At 46.4% G+C, this 21,255-nt stretch overlaps 2 protein-coding genes, 2 long non-coding RNA genes and 1 other non-coding gene across 10 annotated transcripts in view; 2 read left to right on the forward strand and 3 right to left on the reverse strand.

Moving 5' to 3' along the window:
• Positions 1 to 9,478, reverse strand: part of AP2B1 (adaptor related protein complex 2 subunit beta 1) — an 82,504-nt gene extending 73,026 nt beyond the window's left edge. Inside the window, exons 1-4 of one of the 4 annotated variants that reach the window (XM_030027490.2) lie at positions 9,303 to 9,478; positions 5,043 to 5,100; positions 2,866 to 2,971; positions 1,460 to 1,595 (exon numbers count right to left, since the gene is read on the reverse strand). In XM_030027490.2, the coding sequence (XP_029883350.1) occupies positions 1,460 to 1,595; positions 2,866 to 2,971; positions 5,043 to 5,079 (279 nt within the window). In that variant the 5' untranslated portion in view covers positions 5,080 to 5,100; positions 9,303 to 9,478. Of the gene's footprint in view, positions 1 to 1,459; positions 1,596 to 2,865; positions 2,972 to 5,042; positions 5,101 to 5,911; positions 5,931 to 9,302 lie in introns of those variants that run through there. The other 3 variants (XM_030027492.2, XM_030027491.2, XM_041126410.1) reach the window with 3 other exon arrangements.
• Positions 9,479 to 9,501: 23 nt separating this feature from the next.
• PEX12 (peroxisomal biogenesis factor 12) lies at positions 9,502 to 12,391 on the forward strand. Of its 2 annotated transcripts, XR_003925299.2 has the most exons (4): positions 9,502 to 9,715; positions 10,056 to 10,600; positions 11,159 to 11,957; positions 12,120 to 12,391. XR_003925299.2 is itself a non-coding variant. In XM_030027493.2 (3 exons), exons 1-3 carry the CDS (start codon positions 9,590 to 9,592, stop codon positions 11,556 to 11,558), a joined length of 1,071 nt encoding a protein of 356 aa, XP_029883353.1. In that variant the 5' UTR covers positions 9,502 to 9,589; the 3' UTR covers positions 11,559 to 12,391. The 2 variants fall into 2 exon arrangements, 1 of the variants encoding a protein (XP_029883353.1); XM_030027493.2 differs by having other exon boundaries at positions 11,159 to 12,391.
• Positions 12,392 to 14,216: 1,825 nt separating this feature from the next.
• On the reverse strand, positions 14,217 to 16,279 carry LOC115346901. 2 transcript variants are annotated; one of them, XR_003925300.1, is made up of 3 exons: positions 16,092 to 16,279; positions 15,572 to 15,651; positions 14,217 to 14,629 (listed from the first exon to the last, which is right to left on the reverse strand). It is a non-coding gene; the product is annotated as an uncharacterized LOC115346901 (long non-coding RNA). The 2 variants fall into 2 exon arrangements; XR_005933284.1 differs by having other exon boundaries at positions 15,504 to 15,651.
• On the reverse strand, positions 15,205 to 15,302 carry LOC115347821. Its single transcript, XR_003925631.1, has one exon. It is a non-coding gene; the product is annotated as a Z30 small nucleolar RNA (small nucleolar RNA).
• A 720-nt stretch (positions 16,280 to 16,999) lies between the features above and the next one.
• On the forward strand, positions 17,000 to 17,332 carry LOC121233600. Its single transcript, XR_005933399.1, has 2 exons — positions 17,000 to 17,029; positions 17,196 to 17,332. It is a non-coding gene; the product is annotated as an uncharacterized LOC121233600 (long non-coding RNA).
• The last annotated feature ends 3,923 nt before the right edge of the window (positions 17,333 to 21,255 follow it).

The raw sequence follows: 21,255 nt of genomic DNA on the forward strand, positions 1-21,255 counted from the left end.
CTCAACTTGCCAAAAGGGACATCAGACATTCCCTTGCACGGAAAAGCATGAAGCTGGAAAATATCATTTTTGTTTGTTAGTCCATTCTAACAGAATTACACTTTGAAGATATGACAGACAACGATATTCTTTCCAGAGAGCAAGATAGGACATCTTCTTTGGCCAGAAGAGCAGACCTGCTCTTAGCCTACGTAGGTCTTCTCACCTCTTTCAGCCTCAGGCACCAGAACAGAAACTTAAAACATGATGAGATTCCCCAGTGTCTCAGATTTTATAATACTCTAGGAGGAGTCTCAAACTTTTTCTAAGCACCAGGTTTTAACTTACATAACGTGGGACCGAAATAACACTTCCTAGACAAGGAGAGGCAACTTGACAACAGAATTAAAGGCAATACAGCGATCAGGCTGTTATTTTTCCAGTGAATTGTCTTTCAGTTTCACCAGAGATAAAGGTTTTCGACACAGAGCACAGTTGAAACATTCAAACAAGAAGTAGATATCCATATATCAGTGTCCTGGTTTTGGCTGGGATAGAGTTAATTGCCTTCCTAGTAGCTGGTACAGTGTTACGTTTTGGGTTCAGTATGAGAAGAATGTTGATATCACACTGCTGTTTTCAGTTGTTGCTAGGTAGTGTTTGTACTAAGTCAAGGATTTTTCAGCTTCTCATGCCCAGCCACTAAGAAGGCTGGAGGGGCACAAGAAGCTGGGAAGGGACACAGCCAGGACAGCTGACCCAAACTGGCCAAAGGGGTATTCCATACCATGTGACATCATGCCCAGTATATAAACTGGGGAGAGTGGGGCTGGGAGGAATAGCCGCTCAGGAACTAACTGGGCATCAGTCAGCAAGCGGTGAGCAATTGCATTGTGCATCACTTTTATATTGCAATCCTTTTATTATTATTATTGTTGTCATTTTATTATTGTAATTATTATCATCATTACTATTTTCTTCCTTTCTGTTCTATTAAACTGTTCTTATCTCAACCCACGAGTTTTACTTTTTTTTTTTTTCCAATTCTCTCCCCCATCCCACTGGGTGGGGGGGTGAGTGAGAGGCTGCATGGTGCTTAGTTGCTGGCTGAGGTTAAACCAGGACAATCAGAGATACTACAAAGGCTGGAAGATGAATAATAAGAAATCTGTTATCCAATACCAGAAGTTGGTCTTTAAGGACGATTATTAAAACAATAGAAGCAGCTTTCCCTGGAGCAGGCTCTCTCTCAACCACTTACAGGGGCGCTTAAGTAATCTCCTCTGCAATAACTAGCAGCAGCAAGTGAGAGAGAGGACGCAGACCTATTGGATTCAGCATGCCCCTCTACAAGCAGCCCCAGCCCAGAGACTCAAGTACAAAAGCAGAGATAAACAACAGCTCACAAAGGCTAACGGACAAAGGAGACATGGCGACAGCCACTGTGCTGGACCATTTGCTGATGAGCCACGTAAGTTACCTTCACGAAGCTGTTAACAGCCATGATGGCCATATCTGGCTGACTTTTGGCGTAGTTCATCAGGTACAGGTAGACCAGCTTCTTCAACTCCAGGTTGTCGGTCTGCATGCAGTTCACAACATCAGGAAAGAGTGAGCTGGATTGACAAGAGTAAGCAAGAATAGAGAAAAAATAGTGAGACTGCACGGTATGAAAAGGGGACAGTAACAACACCAAGGAAGCCAGGAAAACTGGAGTTCCACATTAGGAACCCTACTGTCTAATGAGAGGTCAACTTCCCTCCCAAAACAGTTCACAATGGCTTTTATAATAATCATTTAATCTCTTCTAGGGCTTTAACATAGGTTGGTTCTGTAACAGGTGAAAACTAATGCAATTTCCTAAAGGTGTTTTAATTGGGGAGTGCACCAAAACACAAAATTCTACCATGCCAGGCCTGGAAATGAACCCACAAGAAAAAAAGTGGCTTAAAAATGTTTTGGTAATGCAGGACACTTACAAAGAACCTGCCAAATTTCACACTAGTAAGCTCCAAAGTGATAGGAGCTTAAACGCTGACAAGCTGAATTTCACTCAAATACCAAGCAGCAATCTTTAAACAGCACTGCAGAAGAACACAGCAAGTTACACAAGGATTTCTGCAGCTCTCAGGTATGCTGTAGAGATCTCAAGGTGAAAGGCAAGTGCTGCTGGCCAAAAAGATTATTTTTTCCTCCTTCCAGTTTGTCTGTTCCTTCATTCTATGATGAAGTCATGACGCTAAATTTGCAACCTTATATTAATTTCCGTAGCAACAGACCACAGTGCCATGAATCCAGGACTACTGCAACTTTATGGTAGACTCCAGTAACAGGAAAAGCTGTAAGGGAGAAAGCATTCACTCAAGCAAGTTTTTCTGGTTGTCTCAAAGACAGAAAAAAGTATTGGAGACAGCATTGCAGAAGGTAAATGCCTGTGTCCTTTAGTCACCATGAGGCAAACATTCAATTTAAAAATCACTCATTTTAAAATGTAGCTTAAATATATGTTATGACAAGTAAGGCTAAGAAAAACACTTGGAATTGCCTTTCTAACACTAAAACCGAGGCTAGCAAGCAGTGAGAAAACATCTTCTAAAGCAACATACAAAATGATTGAATTCTGGATGGGTTTTTAAATAAAAAGAGCTATTGGCACCTAGCTAAAACAGCACTGAAAACAGTTGTTTCTTTTGCTCTCCGTCACAGGAAGGAGCTTGAGAAACCTGTGACTCAGGCACAGCCCAGGCAAGGACACAGCCAGCCTCACTATCCAGCCACACTGAGGTGACAAACTCAGAGCTGTTCCATGGAGATGTGTGCCCACTACACCCGACTGAGTCCCAGGACAACCAGAGCTGCTACAGCTACAAGAAAAGTTGCTTTTACCTGACATCCTTCCCCACGGTCATGGCTGCAATAACCTTCTTTACAGCTTCTTTCCTCTTCTCTTTCTTTTCATTATTAAGTTCAGCCTTCAGTTCAAAAATCTCTCCTGGCAGAAGACAAAACAGATTGAGCCTCTTGGAAGAAGAAAAGGGTCTCGCTTTAGGGATAGTTCAAGAGTGACTTCTTACTTTCCCGGCCTGTTGTTCCCATAAAACTGGTACAGCAGCATGTGGAAGCTGTCACACCTTATGGAGAACATGGTTCAGTGAGAAGCAAAGCTGCGACACTCAAGAGAATGATATGGGCTATACCTTGCTAACAAAAAAGCAGTTAACAAGAACCACGCTGCATGTTGCAGCTCTCCCACTTCTAGAACATTAAATCACATCACTGTAGCGTCTGTTTCTCAGAGGCAACTATTATATAACTAGGATGAAAAGATATTTGGAGACACCAGATTCATGCCTGCAAGAAAAAGAACTAACTAAGCTAGGAATTTTGCCCAGACTTTTTAAACTTTTGCTCATCATCGCCTGCTTCCTGCGAATGCAATGAGAAAACAGCAGACTGTAGTGTAGCCCAAATGCCGTGATACACAGCAGCAGCAACAGGAAAGCACAAATTTAGTCCACTGGAACAAATTCCTTCCAAGCTAGAAAGACAGAGCTACTACTAACAAAAGCTGCATATAACATGGCTTGCCTGGATTCCGAGGTTGCCAAAGCAGCCTTTTCCACAACACTAATTCTTCCAGATATTACTGCATGGAAAGTCAGTTCAGGCTGGATCACAAAAGTGACAAAGCAAGTTTGCAAAATAAAGCAACAGCTGCAAAAGACTGCTTATCAGGCCTGTTCCAGACAGAGCAAGTAGTGTGAGCAGGATAACACTCCTGACTGACAGACAGCTTTCCCCAGGAAGGAGAGCGAGCAGTGTTCCCACTGGAAGCCACAGGCTGAGGACACATTACAAATATCAAAATATCTCTGACAAAATACATTATAGTCCCTAACCCTCAATTCCTATGCACCAATGCCACTTTGTTGGACCAGCAGCACTAATTACTGAAGAGCCTGACACGAACAGACTGACAGATATTTCAAAAAAGAAAAGTTACTGTTCTGAACAACACAGTGCAGCAACCGCTCATCATACCTCCTGCCTGAGAAAGAGATGCTCGCGCTACTCACACTGAGATCGTGCCCTGGCGCGGAGCTGAGCAAGCAGCAGCACGCTCACTAGGGCTCAGACAATGCCCGCTGGTGTCTTGCAGCCCTCCCAGAAAAAACTGCCTTTAGGACTGAACTTACAGATAGAGTCGTTCCTTAGAAAGATGTGAACTGCATTTGCTTAATTTATGAGCTCATTCTGAAGCTTAATGAAACAAATAGATCAACACTGTAGTTTCTTCACTGGCAAGCATTCATCAGAAACATTCAGCCATTCTGAAAAGGAGAGGTTAATGCAAACTATTTTCCACATCTACTGGAGAAGGATGAGCAAAATCAGGCTTAAATTGCAGTCAGCAACAGTGTTTTGTTTCAGAACAGGTTAGAAAATAAAATCTGCCTGGGACAGTTTCAGCAGAACAAGCCCTGCTCTGAAACAGGTGAATGTCCCCAAAGATCCTTTCCAGTCTTCCCCATTTTTAAGGCCAGCAGTTTGTCCTCAGGTGAGGTGACCACCACACCTACAGTAAAGCCAAGGGAAAGTCAAACGGAGAACTGCAGCTTTGGAGGAAACAGCAGTAGAAAATCCCATTATCTTTGCAACAGCTTGATGTAGAGATATACACTTATACCTTAAATATTAAATGTCTCTCAATCAATTTAGTCCTGTGATGCCCGACAGAACAACCATCCTCAGTCTTGAACTTGTTAGCCTATAACTAAAACTCTGTCTCTGACCAGATCTGCACTCAAATCCCAATGTTTTGTTCTCTGATCCTTGAAAAAGCAGCAATTTGGGTCATTTTGTGCATCACAAAACCGTATAAGACATCAGTTTTGTCTTTTGTCACCACGTGACCTACTTTCGAAGTTTCTCCCTGGATGATTAAGACAAAAAACAGGGACAGAGCTAACAGAAAAGCACAAGTTCTTCTGCATGCAGTTTAAAAAGCTGTGTAAAAATAGCCACCCACCACCTCCAATCCACTACACCAGCTTAACACTAACCTTTTTTATTGGTTGTGAAGTATTTGGAGTCCGTCATGGTTCCAGTTCCTTAAAACACCTGAGAATAATAATAAAAAAAGAACAAGAAGTCAAACAGCATTTGCAGCTGACAGTACTGAGTTTGCAAGGCACGAACTCAGAGAAAGGACAGTCGGTGAGTGCGTAACGTAAGGCAAGAAGCAAATGCTTTACATTCACAGGCACAAGTTTCACAATCTTCATTCTGCACCTGCTGCTGGTATTACTTGGCAAACCCAGGGATTTAAAGGGCTCGGATGAACAATGTTAGTGAAAACACAACAGCCTGAGGCAGACAGGCTGGGAAAGCAGTGGTGCTAAGCCCAGCTTTTTAAACTCGGAAGGGAAAAGGCAGTTTTTAACTCCTTATAATCAGCAGATCTTGACATGTTCTGCAGCTGTCTTTCCCTTGGGTACACAATTTCGTTTTCCAAAAAAAGCCCTGCACATTTAATATCTCGACTGGAAGCAAGTAGTCCATGTTTCAGACAAAGGAAACTGTCAACTCCCCCTAACGATACTTTCCTGTGTTGCATCTTGATGGAAGGAACAATTAATCCTACTTGCAATACCCACCCCGAGGCCCTTTCATTTCTTTCCCTTCTTTTGTTCCCGGGAGATGCAAAGCAGTTTTTTGGAAAGAAAGTTCTCTCAAGCTTGAAATTGAAATCTTTCTCTGCCAAGATCTGACATCCCACCTCTGACACACACAAAAGCTTATTATTTCAGTGCTGCACTGCATTTTTGTGGACAGGACTGAAAAATGCTGCTGGGCCAGCAATCGCTTCGCAGAGCTACAAGAATGGTCTCACCAGCATTTTTCTTGCTCCACGGAACCAAATTATTAATACCTTAGAATACAGGGATTGCCCAAACATATGTGGATATCCATCGTTTTATTCTTACAATTGCCAGCTCTGTGACAAACATGACTCAAACAATTTTCAAGTACTGCCTGAAAAAACAAGCATAGGAGTGGGCAGTTTTACTGTTTTTGAGGAAACAGTCTGCATCAGTGCTAAGAACCTATGACCCTAAAACCATCCCAAAAAAGGGTTTTCCTACCTCTTTCCTCTTTTTTCTATTTTTTGACCAATTCCCCTTCTCTTGTACGTACTTCCATGACCTTAAGGGCTACCAGCAAAGCAGCAAGTCATCTGTTCCCTAAATGCTGCCTGTCTTGCCTCTAAACCTCGTAGGTCTTGCTGGCTCAGCAACAAAAGGACAAGCATAGCTTTGAACTCCAAGACACTGCCCAGCAGTACAACCAGTTTGCTGTTTCTTAACGCTTTCCTTCCTCATCCCTTAACCAACGCCAACACCACTACCATGCTTTTTTCCCCTATCCACCTTGAACAACTTGATACCTCAGCAGTTAAATTCCCATCAGCAGCAGCCAAGGGGTAATGCCACAATTTCTACCACCTTCAACGTACTTTACAGCATGGCAATGCAGAGCAGTTGTAATCTTGTCCAACTGCCAAGCAACCAGATGAGAAACAACCTGTTGCTTAGCCCAGTTCCCTGGAGCTCCTGCCTGCCCTGTGCCTGCATGGTTACTGTCTCATCCCAATTAGGCAGTATTACTGGGTTTGGTTTGATTTCTCTCACTTTCTGCTTCTGCCAAGCTGGAGAGCAAACTATGCCTGGGGACAGCTCTGGAAGCGCATTCCTCCTGCAGGATATGTTCGCCCTCCTTCCAAAACAGAGGCTGGGCTGAGAAAGCTGCATGAGCCACAACACTGCAATCTTTCCAGCAAAAAAATTACAGCATCCTGAAAGAAGAATCTGTAGTGGGTCTTGGTTTATAATTAAAAACAGAGCCCGTGTTCAGCTGCAATGTTATTGCTGACACAGTCCTTCGGATTTGAGCCCAGCTTAGAAGATGACTTAAATGTTTTCCTCTATGAGTATATTTGGCATGGTGCCATGCAAAAAGCATTGAAGATAGCCTTGCCATTCTTTGTTTGCATTACATGTGAATTTATCAACCTGGGTCGTACCTCCCCAGCTGAGCTACTACTTTTAACAGTGGCCAGAGCAGCAGATTAAAGAGAAAAATCAAGGTGAAAAAAACACCACCATACACATCATCCCAGTTGCATAAAGCTACACAGAGGAAGAAACCTTGCTGAATTTCAGAGATGATCTTTAAACCCAAAAGCAGGACATTTCACTGTTTTTTTAACTTCAGATCACATACTTGGAAATATGAAGAATCCTAGAAACACTCAGACTCAGATAAGGCTAAGCACAGCACATGTCTTTACAACCCATTTTGATAGACGTAAATGAGATCTGACAGGTCAATAAGCAAACTACCATATTCCAAGTGCAACACAGGAGAAAGCTCTTTTTCTCATGAGCACACAGATTTTTGCTTCGCGTATGTCAGAGCTTGCTTTGCACATTGCTCAGAGACAGCTTGCTAGCAGTACTGAGTATTATCTCATCCACTAAGCAAACTCAGCGTGGTTTACAGCAAGTCCCAAATGAAGGCCAAAAACAAAATAGCCCAGATATACAAATAGCAATATTTTAAATAACTCAAGAAAACGTTAGCTTCTTGTGCACAAATCTAAACTGAAGAGAGCCAAGATAAATTACAACATCATGAACATTCTTGTATTTGTAGGAGAAAATCTACATCAGATTGCCCCCTCCTTACTATCGTTCTGTGTCCAGCACTTGCTAAGGTGGAAACAGGTAAGAGGTGTTCAAGCTGACAGCAAAAGGCTCCTGTTCCAACCCCAGCAAACAAGAAGAGATGAAACAGAGGAGTTTCTCCAGAAGCTCTGGCAGTGCTTAATGCTATAAGCACTGGCTTGACATTTAAATGTAGACTGAACCAAAAATATATTAAATTAAAAGACTAAGGAATCATCATAACCAGGAAGATAAGCCTCCTCAGCCCAAAACCACACAGAAAATTGGATCCTGCATCTGACCGGCACCTGCTTTGCCCCATGCATGACTCCAACAACAGCCTGAGCAGCTCCCCACCACTGATTTCACATAGGTGTAAACAGGAAGGTGGCAGGTTTAAGGCCTCAGTATTGATCCACGCTCCCTAACATTGAAAAAATCCCGTGTTGAACCCCTAAATCTCCAAAGTGATCCCCGGTTTAACCTGGCTTACAGTCCAGCTGGTGCCACCACCTCTTATTTGCACCCATTTCACCTGCAAAGCCTCTCAAGTAGCCATACAATAGGCTAAGAGTGGCTCGGCTGCCAGAGCATCAGGAAACTAAACAGAGCGGCCGAACATGGATGGCAAAGGGAAAGCAGCGCCTCAGCTTTAGAAACCCACAGCCCTAACAGCATTTGGTAGGGGCAGGTAATTTGTTTCCATCTTGGGGAGCAAACACCCCTTGGTGCTCCCCAACCCACTCTCAAACACCCTGTGGTTCCTACCACCTCCTCACTCCTCAGACCCCCCACCCCAACTTTACCACCAGCCTCCCCCCCCCCCCATGCCTCCAGCCTCAGCCCCCAGCAGGACTCACAGCCCCTCCACCACCCACAGCACCCACCCACCCTCCTCTAAGGCATCCCCAGCCCCCTCAAAACACCTGCCCACCCACATTCCCCCCATAGCACCATCCCCCAGCCCTCTCCCAGTAACCCCCAGTTACAGGAGCATCCCCCACCAATCCCAGCTCCCCTCCCCAGCGCCCCCCCCCACCTGCCCAGTCCCCCTCAGCGCCCCAGCCCTCAATCCTGCCCAGTCCCGCCAGTATCCCAGTAGCTTGCTCTGCACATTCCCACCCCACCAAGCCCCAGCCCACCCACCTCCCACCGCACCCCCGACCAGTGCCTCCTCCCAGGGCCAAGCGTTCACGCCCGCCCCTACCCATGCCCCCACGGCCCAGTCCCCACTCCCAGCACCCACCCCTTACCGTCGCCCCTCCACTGCCCCTCCCAGTACCTCTGCACCCACCTGCCCAGTCCTCCCAATGACTCTCCAGCCCCTCCCAGTACCTCTCTCCATCCTATCCCAGTACCCCACCCGTGCTCTTCATCCCCTCCCCGTGCCCCACCAGCGACCCTCCCCACCCTATTCCAGTCCCCCCTCCCAGTACTCCACCAGGGCCTCACCAGTGCCCCATACCTCCTCCCAGTATCCTCTCCCAGTACCAACCCAGCCCCTCCCAGTTCCCCACCCTATGCCAGTCCCCCCTCCCAGTACCACAGCCCCCTCTCCCAGTGACCCGACCCCCCCCCCCCCCCGGCCCCACTCACGGCAGCGGGACGGACACACCGCTGTGGGGGCGGCGGCGGAACCGGAAGCGGAGCGGAAGAACCGGGAGGACTCGCGAGGAGCGAGAATAAACCCTCCCCCGCCTAGAGCGGCCGCGCCCCTGCCACCATAGAGGGGCGCGGGAGGAGACAGAGCGTCGTCCGCGCCGGGCTTCCGGGGGGGGGGGGGGGGGGGCGGTGCTCCGCTGCGCCTAGGCGGGTGCCCTGCGGGGCGGGGCGGGGCGGGGCGGGGGCTCCCCCTGGCGGCGGGGCGGGGCGCAGCCGGCGCCATGGCGGAGCTGGGCGCCCACCTCACGGCCCCCTCGGCCGGCGACGACCGGCCCTCCATTTTCGAGGCGGTGGCTCAGGACAGCCTGATGGCCGCCGTGAAACCCGCCCTGCAGCACCTGGTCAAGGTAAGGGCGAGGCAGGCCGCGGGCCTGGGGTGAGGGGAGGAGAGGAGGGGCGGGAGGCGTCCTCCTCCCTGCAGGCCTTGGGGGCACCGCGCTGCGGCGAGCAGGACGCTGAGGTGAACAGTGTCTTGAGGGTGAATATTCTGTGGGGAAACTGCTGCAGAGAGGGACCCTGTGCTGAGCCGTTCATCTCCAGGGTTTACCTCTGGCCACACTCACAAGCCAGCGTAACAGTTTTGACCCACCCAGCTCGCTTTATGAACTGGAGGCATAATTTATACCTGCTGTCATTGAGCACATTACTCCGCTTTCAGTTCCTTCCACTTTGTGTCCCTTTCCATAGGTGCTTGTTGAATCTAATCCTGGCCGATACGGCTTCCTCTGGCACTGGTTTGATGAGATCTACGTCATTCTGGATTTGCTGCTCCAGCAGCACTATCTGACCAGGTGCAGTGCCTCCTTTTCTGAAAACTTCTATAGCTTAAAGAGGATACCAATAGGAGATCACAGAGAGCAGCCTCTGGCCACTGCTGGCCTGCCAAAGAGGCAGCACTGGAAGTCTCTCGTCTTGCTGGTTCTTGTTCCTTACCTGAAAGGAAAGCTAGAGAAACTGGTGTCCAGCCTGAGGGAAGAGGATGAGTACTCCATCCACCCTCCATCATCATCCTGGAAGCGCTTTTACAGAGCCTTTCTAGCTGCCTACCCCTTTGTAAACATGACCTGGGAGGGCTGGTTTCTCATCCAGCAACTGTGCTATATCCTTGGGAAAGCTCAGCATCATTCACCCATGCTGCGGCTGGCTGGTGTTCGCCTCGTCAGACTAACTGCAGAGGATATGCAGGCCCTGGAGAAGAAATTGGCTGGAGCCACCGCAAGTCAAACACACAGGTAAGTCAGAACATGGCTTAGCTGCTGCTCTCTAGGGGGTTCTGGGGGTGTGTTAATTTAGAGGTGATGCTGCAAGTAAAACTGTCTTGTTCTCCAGAAATTCTTCAAGATGAAGTCTAACTGTGGCAAAACATGCTCCAAAAGGGTATATCATTAGTGTAAATAAGGAAACAAGTAGCAGGGACAATATTGCTAAAAGGACTGAAACTTAGCTTTCTGATTTTTCTGAGCAGCAGCTAGTCATGGCCACACTTAATGGCCTGTAAAACAACGATCCATGAGTGAAATGCTCTGTGGTCCAGGTCCCCTCAATCCAAACTCTTCCAATTTAGACTTCTGAACAAAACAGGACTTGAAGCTTTCTTAAAATACAAAGAATCTGAGAGAAACATCCTAGCAGATGCCTCGTTACAAACATGGGATATGTTGACCAACTTCCTTAGCATTAAGAACCTGTATAAAGCGGTGACTTACTGCCCAAGTCCTTTTTGCCGTGGTTTGCAGATGGACAAATATGCAGTAGTAACGATTTCTCCCTATCTTCTCTCTCTTTTACAGCATTAAAACACAAGTGCAGTCAGCAGTGAGGAAAGCGTTGGCTGGCATTGCCTTCTCCCTGTCCACCGGGCTGTCCATCAGCGTGTTCTTCCTCCAGTTCCTGGACTGGTGGTACTCCTCAGAAAACCAAGAGACGATCAAATCTCTGACAGCGCTCCCAACTCCTCCACCCCCCATGCACCTCGACCACGGGGCCGGCTCAGCTCTCTTACCCAAACTGAAGACCGTGTGCCCTCTGTGCCGCAAACTGCGCGTCAATGCCACGGCCCTGTCCACGTCCGGCTTTGTGTTTTGCTACCGCTGTGTGTACAATTACGTGAAGACTCACCAGCGCTGCCCGATCACAGGCTACGCCACAGAGCTGCAGCACCTTGTCAAACTGTACTCTCCCGAGAGCTGAAAGGCCTGCCTCGTGCTGTCAGAGAGATACATCTCTGAGGCTAGCAGCTGGGTAGCAGTGAGCCTAAATTTGCCCCTTCTTATGTCCCATAGAAGACTTTCAACCACTACCACTCATCAGTGATCTCTAAAGCTCCTTTGAACTTTGGTACATCAGCGTTTTGCTGCCTTTGCGTATTCTGGTAAGGCTCTCCCCTTTGTTTATTAGCTGTTTAAACATCCTGTGACAGTTTCAGAGGGATCAGACAGCCACAATCCTGTCAGCTGGCACAGAAATGCCTTCAAAGACCAACCGAAAGGGAAGAAACATTGATTTGGATAAGAAGAATGCAGATGTGAGGATCAGAGAGCATCACTGCTAAAAGTCCTGCTCGAGGGCATGAGCCAGCAAATTAAAGAGGTAGGGAAAATTCTCTAGGCGAGTTATTCCTCCCTTAGCAGCTTCCCAGGCGCTCCTGCTGCCCCGGGCAAGCTCTGGCACTAGTGCTTGTCAAAGAGGTAGAGACAGGCTTGAACCTCTCCTCTGATCATGCTCCTCTTAAGAGTCTCCCTGTGTTTTCAGGCTATCAACCTCTGAATTGAGAACATCACGCCCCTAATTCCCATCAACAGTTCTAAATTAAGACTTTGGACTCTTTAAAGGAACAAGAGGTGATGTGTACAAACAAGGATACAAGAAGGACATTACGTTTTCTGCACGAGGGAGAAAAATGACAAACCAGATTAAAGCAGCAACTGTGCCAAATGATGAGAGTTGTTTTTTGTTAAATAAGTCTTTGCATCTGTTATTATCTGCTTTTATAAAGCAAAATTCTTTCTTGATTGAGAACCTTACTTAATTCTTTTCTGGTTATTGGAAAAACAGAGTTTGCTCCTCTAGGGGCTCTATTTACATAAGGGAGACGACTAAAGCTGCTTTCATCTTTGCAGATGATGATAATGGATGTAAGATTAGTGTCTTGTAGGCTGAGAATCTTTAATGTCTGTCTGATTTTAAGTATTACATTGAAATTATTCCACTCCCAACCATGTAGCACATTCATATCACAGGAAAGCATCCTTTCACTGAACAGAGGAGAAAAGAAAATGTATATGACATTATGGCTGGTTCTTGCTTGACACCTGCTTTTTCACGATGGAAGGTTTTTTTCCCGACTCGGCTCCAGGGAGCAGCAGTTAGCTACTCCAGACATCACAGTGACATTGCTTTTAGAATTCGAAGAGCAAAGTTTGCTGCGCAAAGTACATGGTCTTTCCAGATTAAGAGATGTATTTGAACATTTAATCCACTGAACTGGTCATCTCATTTTCCCCCCCCCTTTAGCTCTGCTTCAGAAGATAAAAATCTCTAATATCCTCCCTCACCTGGAAGCAAGATGATAGCAAGGCTATCGAATAAAGTGGAAAAATACAGCAATATGCATCCTCCCAAAGATACTCTGGAAAACACTTACTATAACAAATGAGATTTGTCTCCAACGCTTGTCTTATTATCGCCATACAACTTCTAGACCCTTCTACCTGTGCCACTATGGAATAATAATAATAAAAACTGCCTCCTTTCTCCAGTAGTTACAGGATCCGTAGACAGCTCCCCTCCTTTAGAGAGCCAGTAAGAGCACACACATCTTACTGGAAAAGAGATCACATCAAGGCATGAGATTTTCTGAGATTTCAAATCACTTTTAACATAGCTGGCTTTGGGCTGGATATTAACTCACACCACTTGCTGCATCAGTTTTGTTTCATACAGAGATCATCGTCTCTGTGAAAAGCCAGCATCCAAGATGCTCCACTGCTGCGGTATGTTCTTGCAGTAACCTGTCTGATCAGACAAACATGGGCCTGATGGTGTTGACTCTAGTGCAACCGCTCATTTAAATAAGAGCTGAAGGATCTGACTGACAATTCAGTTTCAGGATAGGTTTCTTTTCCTTTTATCCTTTCTATACTTTCCAAATTATCTGTCTGTTGCTCAGTGAGAAGCTGGGCAGACCTGGGACAGAAGACTGACCGATGCCAACTCACCCGCCAGGACTGCAGAGCTCTTGGGCAAGTTCTGTACCATCCTCTCTAATCCAGAAGGATTCACTAACTGCTGAACAGTACAACCAAGTTGCCTGCACACACACTGCGCCAGGGTCTCCACACCTCCTTCTCCCCAGGTTAATCTCTCTTCTTCTCCCCAGAATGGCCGCCAGATACCCACCGTGGCTGCCTTCCACTCCACCTCCCGCCACGCCACACTGCACAACACCATGTCCCTGCCAAACTTGGATTTGGCCAACTCCACGGCAGCTCCGAAACCTGCACAGAACCACCCATATCTAAGTCTCACAGTTCTGAACAGCTGTAATTACTCTTCTGAATGTTAAATTGCTCTTTAATGCCTAGCTGACTAACGGGCACTAAGCCCACAATGGCTCAGCAGTTACTTGGCAGATTAGCGTTCCTGCAGATGGCTGCAGAATACCAACTTGGATTTGACTGCTTCTTCTAACCCTCCTGTCCTTAGTAGCCAAACACATACCCATTTATCTGGCTTATTGCCCTAAAACAAAGCTACTGATTTGGGTTATACAAACATTCCTGTTTGTCTGCTTTTTAACTGTAATAGAGTTATTAAAGTCATGATGGTCTAAAGATAGACAAGAAAACATTTTTCAGGGAACACCAACTTTATTAAACCAACCTTTGGACTTACATACTAATTTGTGACTAATTTACATACAGTCATGTAGCATATATGCATTCAGAATGCTTTGTTCTGTTGCTTAATACAATTACATTAACATTAACAGCAGCACTGGAGTTACCCAATACACTACCATCAGAACCTGACTTTGCAAGTCTTTTAAAAAACGTTTAGTGAACCTAAGCCACATTCACATTCATCTGGACGCTCTTAAAAAATCAGTGCATTAGCAACTGAGTTGCTTTCCCTATTTCCTTAACAGAAACCATGTGGCTTCTCCTGTTAAGAGAAAACCACTGTAACTATACTCCTAGGTACATATTCCCCATAGAACCTTCCTTCACAGGGAGAAATGAACATCAAGCTGTCACCAAGACCTGGAAGAGAATAAAAACTAGATTAGAGAATAGCTCCATATCTCTTCCTGTACTTGTTTGATTAGCCCAGCCTTCCCCTCTGCCCCCTCAAAAGGGCTGCACTTCATCCAGAGCAGAGCACCAGAGCCAGGCCCAACACCGCAACTCGCTTCCAAAAATACTCCTGCTGCCATGCTGGCAATCACTAGATGAGAGTACAGCTGAACCAGCTGCTAATGAGGTGCCTACGGGACAGACTGCTCAAACTCCGTTTTACAGAGTCTGCATTGCATTTACGAATGGCGGAGATACAGTGGCAGAGTATCTGGAGTTTTGTAAGCCATGTCACACATAGGAGAAAAAACAAGAAATCCTTCTCACTGCAAGCTCAGTACTAAACCCAGCGTTGCAAGCAACATAACACAAATCCAAACAAGTATTTGCACTACTCGCTTTTCAAATAGAGGTTTGGATTTTTTTCTGCTGGTAAAAGAAATTGCTAAAAATTCTTAATATTTTTTCAGTATTTTTTAGGGTGCATCAAAAAGTTTCAAGAAGCAGCAAAGCTGTTTACTCTAGATGAGCTTAGCCTAAATAAGCTCAGAGAGAAGATTACGTGATCATGCCCTGGTCAGAGCAAAGACACAAAGTCTCAGCAATACCAGTTCAGAGTATACTTCGCTCATCATTGCTTTGGGCGAATTTATTTCCACTCAGTAAGAAGCCTGCTCCCAAGTAAGGAACTAGAAAGGTGGGGTTTTTTTTCCTGGAGGAAAAACCAAACAGACACCTCCCCACCCCCAACAAACACAGGTTAACTTGGGTTCTGGGTTAATTCTTTTCAGGATCACATGGCTTTCTACAGGACAAGAGTTTGCAGTAAGTTAACACTGACCCTTGGGAGATGAGACAGGAGTGGCTGTTACAAGACTGAAAAACTAAGCCCCGAGTTGCTACTTCTACCTTCCCAGCAGCACAGAGGAGGTGGTACTTTGCACCGTCAGTATGGATGTAGTCTCTCCACGAAGAGCTTCTGTGTTCAGCTGGGTGCATGACAAAGCCATGTTGGTAGAGTTACACAAGGAAAAACTCTCCATTTCCCCTCCACAAACACCATTAGCTAAGCCAGCAAAACCCCTCTTTTTCCTCCTGACACACCTATACACAATGCCACCCCATAAGGCACGAGAGACTCCAAATAGGCATTAATTAAAGCTTTGGCTGATCTGCAAGCATGCAACAGATAAAAGAAGCTAAAGTTTTATGCTCATCCATGAATTAAGGGTTTGTTTTTTCCTCCTTATCACCTCCTACTGTTATAGATAAGGGGACAAAGCACATTTAGCAGGCAAGCAAGGGAAGGGAGGAGGATGACATGCCTGATAGAACCGAGTTGGAGCTAGGGAAGATGGGTCACGAGTTGGGATTCCAAGGTCAAGGAGAGCCAGTACCAGGCAAAACAAGAGGAAAAAACCTGTCATACCTATAAACGTTGCCGAAGTCAGCGGCTCCCAAAGGGTCCAGAGGCCTATTTTGATCTAACCCTTCCCTCGTACCATCCATTGCCATCTGCTTCCCTGCACTCTCCCCCCGTGCCCCTCGGAGCTCTTCAGTGTCCAGTTCCTCAACCCCTGCCCCCCCCCCCGCCCCGCTCAGCCCCCTGCATTCCCCTAGCCCCCAGATATTCTACCCCTGTCCTGCTCATTCCCCCCACACCCCTTCAGCCCCAGATGCTCTACCTCCGTCGGGTTCACCCCCCCCCATCAGCCCCTTCCGCACCCCCTCAGCCTCTCTGGCCCCATCCCCCCACACCCCGAGCCCTCAGCTGCCCTACCCTGGTCCCCTCAGCCCCCAGCCCCTCTGCCCCTGCGCCCCCAGCCGCCATATCCCCCTGCAGCCGCCCTCATCCCACCCCACTCACGCTCACGCAGGCCCAGCCACGCCCAGGCGGCGCTGCCCGCCTTTGTCCCACCCACCCGGCGGCCAACAGCCAATAGCGCCGCGCGGTCCCGCCGGCGAGGCCGGGTGAGCGCCAATAGGAAGACACGTTAGCAGAGCTCGGGGCGGTGCGAGTGTTTCCCGCCCTGAGGAGGCCTGAGGGGACGGGAAGGCCCGGCCCCGGCGGTGCGCGGCCTTTTCCTTCTGGCGGCCGCCGCTTTGGTTTCTCTCTTCCGTTTCCTCAGCGACAAGACTTGCCGAGCCGAGGCAGAAGGCGGTGATAAGTCACTGCCTCAAACGCCGTCCAGTCCTGAGGGCCCGGCTCATATCGTGAAGCAACGGCTCCACGGCAAAGGGGCTGCGTGACGAGCGTGGTATCGCCGTGAAAACAACTGAGGAAAAAAAAAAGAGGGAAAAAATAAAACAAAACAAAAAAAAATGTGGGAGAAATAAAATAAAAATATTCCAACAATTGAACAGAAGGTGCTTTGGAAGGGAAAGTGTCATGATTCAATATATAAGTTAAAATGCTTGCTTGTTTAAGGCCAGATGAGTAACTTCGTCCTGTTCTTCTAAAGCAGTAACTCGGTTCCTCTTGATGGGCAGCAGTTTGCAAGAAATTCCTGCACAACATGCATTCCTTTTTCAGGAGATGTATTTCACCTGGTTTTCCTGGGGAGGGGATTTCTGACCCTGCTGGGGACCTTTCTGTGCGGGATCAAGAGGACGATCCAATCTGAGGGGCAAAGACAGCCCAGTGAGGTAGTAAGTATGTAGGGAGACTCAGAGTTCAAGAAATAAAAGCTTTTTATCTCGCCCATGCAGCTGTGGGTTTCATTCTGACTCTGTGCAGCCCACACAGGAGAAATCTGCAAGGAAGGTAAGGAAGTCTTCAGTAAAGCATGGTGGGCACCGTGAAAAATTCAACTGGAAAATAATGTGCTTTGTAATGAATAAAGAGGAGCCTGGGACACCAGAATGCAGTCTGAAGGGAGAGGAAGAGAAAGGAGAAGACAAGGGGCAAGGCAAGGAAGGGGGGGTATTACACCGGCTCCTGCCAAGGGGGTTGACCAGGGGACTCTCTTTTACACCGTATGGAATCAAAAGCTAAAAAGCATTTTTTTATTGTACATGAAGGTGTAATCCTGCCCACAGAATACATTTCTGTTTCCTTCCTGTCCTGCAGGCAAGTTTCTGCAGTCTAGTGCTAGCTTGCTCTTTTTCCACGCTATTTCATTTTCTCTCACCTCCCCTCAAAAAACTACACAACTTAGTTGAGCAGATACCATGGGCACACTCAGCCACTTCTGTGCGAGGCTTCTCAAGGCTTTCCAGTCAAGCCCACAACCTTCCCTGTTCTCAGTCCTCACTATTTCCCCAATCTCAGTGCCTTTGCCGGAATTCTGTCCCACGGAAGGAGGCGACACTGAGGGTGCTCCAAAGTGCCCCCCTGTGTGGATCACTTTCACGGGGAAAAGTTATGAGACAGTTTTAATCCATAACTTTAGTTATTTCAGCTGAAAGTTGTATATGATCATTATTTCAGTATAAAATTATTAGCTTTAGCGTGCTTTGTCGGTACAAAAAAGTAAGAAAATTGAATTTCATGTTGCAAATAAAAATACTCAGACTGTATCTTCTGAATGGGACTTTATAGCTTGCTATCCTGCTTCCCAGCTTCCAGAACTGTATCTCTGACTTTGCAGCTCTGGAGGTTTAATGGAACACCAACTTTTCAGACTGAACAAGCAATGACATATGTAAATGCTGTAAGTTGGGGGATTTCTTCTAAACTGTCTTTTTCAATTGTCTCCTCTGATACGCCTTGGCCACTAGAAGAGTGCCAGCGGGAGGGAAGTAATAGCTCTGGAAGGCTGAGCTCCCAGCAAAAACTGGTTTTGAACTTCAGATAGAGCTAGAAAGATCCTGTGAAGTCTGTGGACACTAGTACTTCGTCACAGGAAACACAGAGGAGAAGAAAACAAAACCGGCAGAGAAGTGAAACCAGCAACAAAGTACTTTTCATTTCTCCCAGATTTTAATAGAGGGAGGGGGCAGAGACGAAAGCAGGTAACACGGTCTGGATGCTTTGTACCCCATTTCTACTGCACATCATTCTGGGACTTAAATCCTTAAATATTTAAAATTGATATTTCAAAAATTGATGTTTTAGCCCAGAGCTAAGAAGAAGAGATGGGGTAAGTCCTTTTCTTCTGTCACACTGAGGGAGTCTGAGATCTCAGCAGTCAGCCAGGCTGTCCTGTTGCAGCAAGCTAGAGGCACGCTCATGGAACTGGATGGGAAAATTCCTCCAGCTGGTAGCAAAAATTAGCACACACTAACGTCCTTGCTGCTTTAGTTTTACATAACTCAAAGCTACGAGAAGCAGAGCTACGTTCCTCAGCAGAGCTAACTCAGAGGAGAGGCAGACAAGGCAGGAAACTTGTCTCCTGTATCAGATCTGGAGGAGATGCTCGTTGGAGTTTTTGTGCCCTGCAGCTCTCTGGCTTAATATTTGGCCACACGGAAGGCAAATCTATGCTACTGGAAATAAGCTGTGCTCCTGTCACAGGTGAGATCTCAGTAAGGCCTTTGCTGCTTCTCACCCCACCCCACCAGCGAGGAGGCTGGGGGTGCACAAGAGGTTGGGAGGGGACACAGCCAGGACAGCTGACCCCAACTGACCCAAGGGATATTCCAGACCATAGGACGCCGTGCTCAGCATATAAAGCTGCAGAAGAAGGAGGAAGGGGGGATGTTCAGAGTGATGGTACTTTGTCTTCCCAAGTAACCGTTAGCGTGATGGAGCCCTGCTTTCCTGGAGATGGCTGAACACCTGCCTGCCGATGGGAAGCGGTGAATGAATTCCTTGTTTTGCTTTGCTTGCATGCGCAGCTTTTGCTGTGCCCATTAAACTGTCTTTAACTCAACCCACAAGTTTTCTCACTTACCCTTCTGATTCTCTCCCCCATTCCACCTGGGGGGAGTGAACAAGCAGCTGGGTGGTTCTCAGTTGGCAGCTGGGGTTAAACCACAACTATGCTATTTGGTCCACCACCACTGCAGTGTTTAAAGTATGTAGTTGGGATGTGTTTCGAGTAAGGCTCAAATCCTTTTGCCGAAATCCTGAGCATCTACTAATAAATATGACTTCAATATCATGGGGGTTCACTTTGTTCTGATCAAGTATAACCAATAGTTTGCAATGCAGAGATTGTTTTTAATCTATTTGTATCTCTTCTGTAGGCAGAAAAACATTTGCCAAGCTGTGACAAGAGTAGCCTTTTAGAAGGCAAGTTTTAATGATGTGAAGCACATAATTGATGAAGCACAGAATTTCTGAGATAGGGAAGGTGATTGGCATAACAAAGCCTTGACTCTAACTTCATCACAACATCTCCCCGAGCCTGGCTTTTTCTGGATTTTCTTGGACTACTTACAGACAAGTCGCTCCTTCTCAACTGGTCTTCCAGAAGCAGCATGGCATGATCCTGTCAAGTCACTAACCAAAGTGGTTTGTAATGCTATCAGTATTTATAGCTATGTAAAAGAAAATATGGAAATGATTGTAAAGCACACTACCCTAAAAATTCCTAATCAATATTTGGAAAGGTTATTCTGCAGAGCCATATGTGCTCAGCAAACTAGTCAGAAATGGTATAGCGAAGTATGTGGCAAAACATTGTTGTACGTATCTTAAAAAGGGTTACTCTGAGAAAGATATTGCTATTCTGTGCTACAGAGATGAAGAAGTAAGAGCATACTGTGGAATATTAGCATCAGAAATGAAGAAGTCGGTCAAATGTATCATTAAGAAATACAGAGGGAGGGCTAGAGGAGCATCTATTCTTGACAGTGTCCATTGAGAAAGCAGCATTGTGTTTGGTATTATTCCTCAACCCTTTCTGTTTCAGAAGGAAATTTTAAGAAATATATTGGTCTGTGTAGCATCCAGAGCTAATTTAAATCTACACTTGTTATTTGAGAACTGAGAACAGGTAACCACATAGGATCCCAACAAGGCCCCAGTAGGTCAATGGTTATGTATGTTTGAAATTTTTTTACTCTATATCTGAAGTAGAAGGATTTCCTTTCTAATGGCTGGTCCTCTCTAAAAGCCCAGACATTCTTGAGAAGCCTCTACAGTCTGTTTTAAATCAAATGTAAAGTTTCAATAATGCAGAGAAAAGAGATACTTTGAATGTCAGCAGAATTACATCATTCCCTGAAGGCTCCTTTCAAGGACTTGCAAAACCTGATGCTCAGCCTTTGACTGCATGCAGGTGCATTGCCAAGTGAAAGCCACTATGCCAAGACAGGAAACTGGAAGACTTTCCGGCTTTTACCAGCTCACTCCCATACTCATAGCACAGCTCACAAAAGTTACCAAACAGCATAGGCACCCGGTGTTAGAAGCCATTGTTTTTAAAACACAGCCTCTATTCAGATATCTAGGAAAGTAAAAATGGGGCCTTCTGTCCATGTTTTAGCTAAGAAATACAAAAAAATGGCTTTTACAGAAGTAGTTTCCCCACTCAATTTCAGCAACAGTCAGTATGGGTTACAAGAACCCCGTTGCTCCAAAGAGGAGCTTTAGTGGAGGAAGGAAAACTTTGTATAACCACCCTTAGATACCAATAGCATTTTTTGTCTTGGTTTCAGACATGCTGGTTAGATAAAACTCTCTGTATAGAGTTAGATGCTAAATA

Source organism: Aquila chrysaetos, chromosome 10 (genome assembly GCF_900496995.4).
Source record: "Aquila chrysaetos chrysaetos chromosome 10, bAquChr1.4, whole genome shotgun sequence".
Lineage (NCBI taxonomy): Eukaryota > Metazoa > Chordata > Aves > Accipitriformes > Accipitridae > Aquila > Aquila chrysaetos.

Bases quoted from the DNA above. Each gene is read 5' to 3' on its own strand.
- PEX12 (XM_030027493.2), top strand. From the start codon at position 9,590: ATGGCGGAGCTGGGCGCCCACCTCACGGCCCCCTCGGCCGGCGACGAC. The intron at 9,716-10,055 runs GTAAGGGCGAGG...CCCTTTCCATAG, and splicing joins CCCTGCAGCACCTGGTCAAG to GTGCTTGTTGAATCTAATCC. The intron at 10,601-11,158 runs GTAAGTCAGAAC...TCTCTTTTACAG, and splicing joins ACCGCAAGTCAAACACACAG to CATTAAAACACAAGTGCAGT.